The sequence below is a fragment of the Chiloscyllium punctatum genome, chromosome 17, assembly GCF_047496795.1.
Source record: "Chiloscyllium punctatum isolate Juve2018m chromosome 17, sChiPun1.3, whole genome shotgun sequence".
In the NCBI taxonomy this organism is placed as follows: domain Eukaryota; kingdom Metazoa; phylum Chordata; class Chondrichthyes; order Orectolobiformes; family Hemiscylliidae; genus Chiloscyllium; species Chiloscyllium punctatum.
The window spans coordinates 71,103,365-71,112,880 of record NC_092755.1 but is presented as its reverse complement, the minus strand read 5'-3'; the positions used below and the strand labels follow the sequence as shown (position 1 = coordinate 71,112,880).

The window sequence follows — 9,516 nt, the reverse complement described above, 5'->3', positions numbered from 1 at the left end:
GGAGCTGGTTCATATTCTTCAGCCAGGAGCTTAACAATTCAGGGTATCCTAACTGGAACTGCAACAACTGGGGGACTTCACCCAGGATCTGTTTGTAACACAGTAAAAAGATAATTATACAGCATTATCAGTCAGTGTGAATGGATTTCTTAGTTGAAATCAGTGAATTCTTATTTTGAATTGTTGCACAGGATCAGAATCTGTTTCAACATTGGTTGGACTTATGAAATCAGAAATGTCATTGTAGATGTTTCCAGATTTATAGTAACATTCTTCCATGTGTTTCTTGTGTCAATATCCACCACGCTTTTGCCATCATGTGCAGCCCTGAATCAGAGTTGAAGAGACAATGGTGATAAAAGTGGCTTGGAAACTGCCAAGGAGAAACTTCTGCAAATAATTAATCCTGAACAACCAGTTAAAATAACATTAACATTTAACCAAGGAAAGGGAGAAACTGTACAAATTGAATCATTTAAAACAGTTTTAGAGAAGTGTTTCCTCAACAGCTGAAAATTCTCATTTCCATAATGTTGGTTAAGCAAGGTATTCAAAATGCTACATTGTTTGCCATAATTTTAAAAACAAACATAATTATCTTTCGGTACAGATTGCTCTGCTGTAACATGTTTTGTTCATGCGAATTCGCTATAATACGACTGATGAACTGAGGATACTGTTTCTATAGCATGAACATTTAAAGTGTGTATTGGTTATCACGCAATTCTGACCCCATTAGTTTCAATGATGCTACTATTACACAATTTTCTTATAACATGGCATTGCATAAGAACAAAACAACTGCATTACAGTAGAACCGACTGTACCTTGTTACTGAAGTTACAACCAACCTGTGTTAAAAGCCTGCCCATACAATTAAAATACATATCCAGAGCTGTGAAACAAAAGCAAAAATTATTGGAAAAAATCATGCAGGTTAGGCAGCATCTGTGCAGAGTAATCAGAGTTAATATTTCAGGTCCAGTGACCCTTCCTTAGGAATGATGGTAGCTAGGAAAATGTAGCTTTTCATGCAGATAGTGGGAGGGGGTAAGGAGTAAATGATAGAACACAAAGGGAGGGAAGAGCAGTTGGACAGACAAAGGAGTGGATAACAATCTGGCTAGGAGGGTGAACAGCTGCCAATGGGGACTATTACTGGCGAACAATGGGTTGTGTGTAATAGCAGAATATGTGGTAACAATGCCTGGTGTGTAGGGATGGGGGAAAGCATGGGGAAGGTGCTGAAGCCCTAAAAATATTGAACTGGAGTCAAGAAGATTGTAGAGTCCCCAAGCAGAAAATGAGGTGTAGTTCTCCCTGCTTAAGCTGAGCTTCGCTGGAACTCTGCAGCAAACCTGAGAGAGATGTTGGTCGGGGAAATAGGGTGATGTGTTAAAGCATTGGGAAGCTCAGGGTCTCTTTTGTGAACATTAAATGGGTGTTCTGTAAAGCAGTCACCCAGTCTATGCTTTGTTTCCCCAGTGTCAAGGAGACCACACTGAATAGCGAATGCAGATTTGAGTGAAGTGTAGGTAAAGCACTGCTTCACCTGGAAGATGTGTGTATACCATTGGATACCAAGGAGGGAGAAAGTAAATGGGCAGGTGTCACACCTTCTGCAGTTTGAGGGGAAGGTGCCATGGGGCTATGGGGTGTGCAGGATGGCTGCTGGAAGTGAAGGAGGAGTGATCCAGGTTGTCTCAGAGGGAACAGTCCTTGCAGGGAGGGAAGGGAAATATGCATTTGGTGATGGCATCAATTGGAGGTTTTGAAATGGTGGCTAATGATCCTCTGGATGTAGATACTGGTGGTGTAGTTAGTGAAGATGAGGGTGGCCCTATCGTTGTTGTGGGATGGGAACAAGGGGGTCAGGGCAGAAGTGGAGGAGATGCATTGGACCCAACCGAGGGTCCTGTCAACTACAGTGCTGGGGAATCCTCGGTTGAAAAAGGTGGACATTTTGGAGGCTCCCTTGTCGAACAAATGTGATAGAGGTGGAGGGACTAGGGGAATGGAATAGAATTGAATCTTTGCAGGAAGCAGAGTGTGAGGATGTACAGTCCAGGTAAGTGTGGGAGTCAATTGGTGTGTAGTGGACATTGGTGGCCAGCCTAATTCTCAGAAATAGAAACAGAGATGTTGAGGAAGGGAAGGGTGGAGTCAGAAATGGACGAGGTGAAAGTCAGGGCGGGGTGGAAATTGGAAGCGAAATTTCTGTCTGCCAATAAGACCCTGTCACTTCAACACACCACCTCGTTCCCTGGCCAACTTCTCTCAGGCTTGTAGCAGTGCTCCAACAGAGCACTGGTGAGAGATAAAAACTATACACAGAGATTAATGGAATTATATGTATATCTATATAAGATATGTAAAATAAAGACCATCCTTTTGTGGATCCTGTGGATGAAAATCAAGCTAATATAAAAGATAAATACTACATGATGAAAATGGATTTTGGCCTAAAACACTGATTGGAAATAAAGGTTCATGTTATTAAGCTCTAAATGACACCATCCTGCTACTGCTGTAAATCAGTGACAGCTTGGGAAGTATCCCAATTGAAACTTATCAAAAAGGTAACCACAAAATCACTTCATTTAATGGTAATCAGGAGCTCAAGAAAGTGGCCTTTAACCTGGTCTTATCAGACCAGGGTCAGTGTTGGCACCCGGCTCAACCAAAGTAGTCACTCTGACTGAGATCTATGATAAACACCTCTCCCCCCGCCTCCCGCCTCCCCCCCCCCCCCCCGCCTCCCGCTCCCCCCAAACATCGTCCTTTTCCAATTTCAAAAGTAAAACGTGTTTCACCAGAACTTGCTGAAAGTGAAGCCTAAATTTAGCAACTAAGAGGTCACACATAAATACAACGGATTGCTGAATCTTATTGTTTATGATCAAAATAGTATGAACTATGTTAAGAATTGCTTATCTTTAGTTTGACAGAGTGCAAATGGTTTGGACACATGTCTTTCTAAGCCATTCCTGGTGATACGTACCTTCCAATCCAGTGCAATATTTTTCTCCAGTTTTTTTTCCAATGGTGACCTTTCAGTTGATTTGTAAATAAAGTTGATATTTGCGAAACTGTCACTTATGGCTTTACTGAAACCGATTAGTTTTCAAAGCTTGGATTCTTTTCAGCACTGAGAAGTTCAGGAACTACACGCATCATTTGTGTGGTTTAAGCCTGATTTCTTTGAACCGAAATATACACAGGTTAAAATGTTTCCCAAATTTACATCAAAGAATAAACCCAATATAGGTGGCTAGACATAGGACAAAAGAAAATGAAGTATATATGGGCTTTGAGATATCTTTAAGCCTCTTAGTCACTGTGGAAACTTGATTGAGCTGCATTTAAAACCAGTCTAGAACACTGATATTTGGACACATCTGATAGAATACATCCACGTTCTTCATTTGTTTTGCTGGGGCTTTCAAATTCCCTCGGCCTACATACTTTTTGGTATGCTATGCTAACAACTTTACTGGAATCCTCTCTGGACCACATATGTATGCAGCTATTCATATAACAAATAGAAGAATTGCATATTACAATGCTACAAAGTGGGCGGAAAAGGGATAGATTTTTCAAGCTATCTTAAGCAACTTTTATTTACAATGTGTATAATATTTATAAATAAATTTTACATTCTAGTAATCTACAATGCATTCTAGGTATACTTTGTTAAAATATTTCACTGATGTTATAAAGGTAGGTACGGCTCATTACTACAGCATAAATAATAAAATGAAAAACTGAGAGCCTAAATATAAACAAGACATTATAAAATAAATTTCACACAGAACATAGGGTCCAAGAACTCAGAATACAACTGAAGTCCAAGATTAACAAATCATACAAAATGATAACATTTGGAGTTGGCCCTTAAGACACTGGTGATAAAGGCCATCTCCCATGGACCACTGCCATAATGTCATCCAATCAGAAGAGCCTCTTCCATAGACCTCCCCATTCAGAAAGGTGCCTCTAATCAGGGGTGCTCATTATTAATGTTTATTCAGTTTAGAGTGCACTTTCTCTCTCTGTTCATTGCTTGTTCCCTGTGTTGTGATATCCCTTACTGAATTAATCTGGCATTTATTCCGTCCCATCAGTGCTCTTGCACCTCCATATTTGCATTGACTTTCCATTTTCCAATTCAAAGTCTCGCGCCATATAAATGTCCATAGACATCTCCTCTGTTGGCCTCTTATTCCACTGTCCATTCAAATGACACCCCAATTCATTTGAACTTTGCATTACAATGAATATTAATCTTTACAGGTCACCATGTGCTGATTTGTCCAGTACCTGTGCAGTTCTGTGCTTTTCTGCCAGTACTTAATTCCCACAAACTGGTCCCATTGCTGACTGGATTTCCTGCACAATCACCCAAAACTGAAGGCATAAAGGTGAGCAAAGAATGAAAACAGATAGGATAACATAGTTACACATTATCATGTATTCTCTCCATGTAGTTTCTCAGTTCGTGCGAGTCTCCTAAGCCCATGTCCTGACAGACCCATTTAATATCTTCCTCATTACCTAAAAGGATTGAATTTGTAGCAGGGCATCCATCATCCGGTGGAATTGTAGTGAACGTTGTAAACTTTACTCGTTTTCGTTTTGTGGTGGGAGAATTCAAAGGTTCATCTTTGCGGTCCTTCCCATCACTGCAGTGCGCGGATCTATGTATCTGGCCTTGGACATTTTTCTGGGATCCCCCGTTAAGCAGATGGTTGCTCTCCTCAAAACCTGCTGCCTTGTCTATGACTGTTGTGTGTTCGCAGAGCTGCTGTGGGGATATATCAGCAGAATTCTCCAGTAGCTCAGTCTCATTAGCTAACCAGACCCAGTCATGGGAATGATTCATGTTCCCTTGTGCTTCTGTGGGAATTCGCTTATGCCGGTACTTCAAAGCAAACATGACACAGTTAATTAAGAAGACAAGGATAGCCAGGCAAAAAACACCAAGTAGGGCATACATCCCAATCTCTAAGTCAGTCAGACCTCTAGGAGCCTGGACCAGATCATTTTCATCTATGCTCTCACCGCCCACACCATTCCGAGTTAAGTCATTTGAGGGGAAGTTGGCAGCATCCAGGGGGATGTTCTGGAGCTGACTGTCACCTTCTGTAAACTGATCCATTCCATTCACTTTCTTGTTCACGGAAGCTTTGGTGGTACTGCTCACCTTTCCAATGAAGCTTTCTTCACGATCTGAAGTAGCACTGCTGAAGTAGCGTCCGTTCTGCCCTGCCCGGTCTTGATCTGCATTCTTTTGCCTCCGGTCACTCGCGTGGTTCTCCATTTCTCCATCAGCATCGTTGTCAGTACTGCCACTCTTCGAGTCTGCATCGTTCTGACCAAATTTTACCTGGACACTACTACTTCCGACTGCTAGGATACTTTTTCGTTTCGATTTCTGGCAAACTTCACAGATTACCAGTTCAACTTTCACCAAGTTCCCTTGGCCCTCTCCCTCGGCAGTGATGACTGGCCACCATAGCTGCAAATCCTGATAGGTTGAGATCATGGCTCCTTCCTGTGAGGTAACAGTGAGTGTAAAGTCCTTCGGGTCATAGATATCCAGTGGAGTCAGACTGTTATCACTGAACTGGATCCAACTGCTGATTATCGCTTCCTAGAGAGGAATAAATAAAGAAAACAATTCAACTTTGTTAACATTGCATTTGGCTTTTGGCCCCGAATTTCATGGGGTCATGTGCTTGGTGGTTCTACTGGGATCTCACCACTCATATCTGACAGTGTTAGCTCCATTACCACCCTCTCAATGGAAATTAGGGATGGGCAATACATTGCTCTGTCAGTGATGTCATCCCCTGAATCGACAATCAAATCTTTTCTACTTCAAAATACAAACACAGCAACAACTGACAAAAGGTAGGATTCAGCGACTCAAATATATATGACATTCCTAGGACCGAAGGCATCATAGACTTCACTCAGGCCAATTCTTAAAGTGGACCATTTGGAGAAAATTTCACACCATGGACTCGATTAAACGATGACAGCAATTCCCCCAGCATCTGCAAATATCACAGACTGTCTCAGCAGACTTCAATTTTTCAGGCAATGGCCCTTTAGTGGTATGAAGCAAGATTTCCATCTATTTTCAGGAGGGAACCCCACCCCACCCCCCATGGTGCTTCCTGGACAATTGGAGGCCAGCAGCCGTGCGCCATACCCAGGACTGATGGTCACTGCAGGAGAACCTGAAGGAAGATGAAGTATAGATGCCTCTGAGTTTAGTCATAGGCATGTCTGAGCTCTCACTAGGGCTGTATTATGACAAGCCCCAGTGAGGGTATTGGGGAGGGTTACTGGTATGAAAGGATGGGATGGAGTGTGTGAGGGGCTTCAATTGCACAGAGTGCCAGGGAAGGAGGCATCACTCTTCATTCTGATTGAGTAGGAGTCTGTAGGGTTAAATTTGACAGGTTACATGTTCAGTGCAGTCCTCTCCTACCTCCCCCATTGAAATGGAGCAGTGAGGGGCTGTGGTCCTTAACTGGGCATTATTGGGCCACTCGAGGGCCTCAATTGGACCATGGGCAGGTAGCACACATGACACTTCCCTCGCCACCTATAAAATCATGAAGGGAGCGAGGATGTGTGCCCCAGTGCCAGTGACATGACTTCCTTACATAATGAGTCCACCCACTTGTTTTCCTGCCTGTGTTGGCCTGTATCGGTCCCATGTTTGTGGTGAATTAACGTCATGTATCACAAAATATTGAAAGGGACATTCAAATGCTTGAGGGCAAAACGCAGCAAACACCAACTCCCAACAAGGACTGAGAACAGGACTGTAGTGGCTACACTCCAGAAACTGGACTGATAATCTGTAGATTATCTGTAGATTTTCCTTATGGCTGTTTGAGAATCAGGGTTAAAAAATAATCAGGGAAAAAACAGCACTTGTAAAAATCCAACAATTCACTCACGTTCTTCAGGGATGGAAACCTGCCACTTTGGCTTGGGCTGGTCTGTCTGTGACCTCCATTCCCTAGTAACATAGCTCTGCAGACTCAGCAAAAAAAAATAGCAGGGTCAAGGTAAGTGTCTGGTGAGAAAAGTGAGTGTCTTTGGCTCAAGAGTCTTTGGCGAAGAGAATGAGTGAGGAGATTACGCTGCAGTTGAAGAGGGTGAAGACATGACTGCCAAGCTGATTCAGTGTGCTGCGTGCATGATGTGGGAGGTCAGGGACACTGATGGTGTCTCTGGCTCCTATAGCTGTGGAAAGTGTGTACACATTCAGCTCCTGAAGGAGCATGTTGCAGCACTTAAGAAAGAACTAGATGACCTCAGGCTCATCCAAGAGAACGAGAACTTTTTTGGACAGGACATTCAGCAAGGTCATGACACCGAGCATACCAGAAGAGAGAAGAGAGATGAGGAAGTAAGAGATGATTCAAATACAAGAAACCCTGGGTGAAGTATGGCACGGTGGGTGGCATGGTGGCACAGTGGTTAGCACTGTTGCCTCACAGCGCCAGAGACCTGGGTTCAATTCCTGCCTCAGGCGACTGTCTGTGTGGGGTTTGCACATTCTCCCCGTGTCTGCGTGGGTTTCCTCCAGGTGCTCTGGTTTCCTCCCACAGTCCAAAAACGTGCAGGTTAGGTGAATTGGCCATGCTAAATTGCCCATAGTGTTAGGTGCAGGGGTAAATGCAGGGGAATGGGTCTGGGTGGGTTGCTCTTCGGAGGGTTGGTGTGGACTTATTGGGATAAATGGCTGATGTCCACACTGTATGTTATCTAATCTAATCTAAGTACCTCTCATGAACAGGTTGAATCTCTTGGAAACTGTTGAGACAGACGACACTGCCAGTCCGAGAGGTGGACAGGTCTGCCAATCGAAAATTGGTGTGGAGGCAGAGCCGAGGAGTCAGACATCATGCAGAGCCGTGGTAATAGGAGACTCCATAGTGAGAAGGACTGAAAGGGGTTTCTGCAGCAACAGGCAGGATTTGAGGATGGTGTGTTGCCTTTGTGGTGCCAGGATCCAGGATATCACCAACAGAGTGCAGGGAATCCTCAAGGGCAAAGGTGAAGAGCCAGAGATGGTGGTGCATCTCGGCACAAATCTCTCGGGAAGAAGAGGAGGGACATTCTACAGCGGGGCTTCAGAGAACTTGGAAGAAGGCTGAAAAGAAGGCTTCCAGGGAGGTTATCTCCGGTTTGCTTCCAGCTCCTTGGGCTGGATTGGGCAGGATCAGGGGGATAATGGATTGAATGTGTGACTGGGGAACTGGTGCAGGAAGCAAGGATTTAAATTCTTGGAACACTGGGGTACGTTTTGCGGTAAGGATAAATTATACAAGAGGGATGGGTTGCACTTTAATAGGTGGGAGATCAGCATTCTGGCAGGCAGGTTTGCCACTGCAACACAGGGATGTTTAAACTAAGTGGTTGGGGGGAGGGGACAAACTGGAAATTTAAGAAGAAAGTTAAAAGGGAAAGTGAGAATAAGAGAAGTTAAGAAAGACAACAGAGTCAACGGAGCAGAAAGCTCAAAAAGGGAATCATACAGTATGGTCAAGTGAAATAGGGATTGATAGGGTGAGGGGAGTAACAAATTAAAAATATTATATATATGAATGCACGAAGCATAAGAAACAAGGTGGATGAGTTTGAGGCTCAGTTGGAAATTGGCAGGTACAATGTGGGGATAACTGAGACATGGCTTCAAGTGGACAGGGCCTGGGAAATGAATATTTAAGGCTATACGCGCTATTGAAAGGACAGACTGACGGGCACAGGGGGTGGGGTGGCCCTGTTGGTGAGGAATGATATTCAGTCCTTTGTGAGGAGAGACATAGAATCAGGAAATGTTGAGTCAGTATGAATAGAGCTGAGAAATTCTAAGTGTGGAAAGACCCTAATGGGAGTTATCTATTGGCTCCCAAACAATAGTCTTGATGCAGGGTGTAAGTTGAATAAGGAGTTGAAATTGGCCTGTTGCAAAGGTATTACTACAATTGTTATTAGATTAGATTAGTTACAGTGTGGAAACAGGCCCTTCGGCCCAACAAGTCCATACCGACCCACTGAAGTGCAACCCACTCAACTACATTAACCCCTTCACCTAACACTACAGGCAATTTAGCTTGGCCAATTCACCTGACCTGCACATTTTTTGACTGTGGGAGGAAACCGGAGCACCCAGAGGAAACCCATACAGACACAGGGAGAATGTGCAAACTCCACACAGTCAGTCAGTCACCTGAGGCGGGAACTGAACCCAGGTCTCTGGCGCTGTGAGGCAGCAGTGCTAACCACTGTGCCACCGTGCCGCCCATGGTGTTCACAACCTGTTCATGAGAGGTACTTAGATTAGATTAGATTAGTTGGTTATGGGGGATTTCAACATGCAAGTAGACTGGGAGAATCAGGATGGCACTGACCCTAAGAAAGGGAGTTTGTGGAGTGCCTCCAAGATGGATTCTTAGAACAGCTTGTACTGGAGACTACCAGGGAGAA

The 9,516-nt window shown here is 43.9% G+C and overlaps 1 protein-coding gene across 2 annotated transcripts in view; it reads right to left on the bottom strand.

The window, feature by feature from the left end:
* Positions 1–3,588: 3,588 nt before the first annotated feature.
* The window catches only part of LOC140487946 (transmembrane protein 132C), a 1,087,857-nt gene continuing 1,081,929 nt past the window's right edge, over positions 3,589–9,516 (bottom strand). For both annotated transcript variants that reach the window (XM_072587396.1, XM_072587397.1), the window contains one exon: positions 3,589–5,653. In XM_072587396.1, the coding sequence (XP_072443497.1) occupies positions 4,457–5,653 (1,197 nt within the window). In that variant the 3' untranslated portion in view covers positions 3,589–4,456. The remainder of the gene's footprint in view (positions 5,654–9,516) is intronic.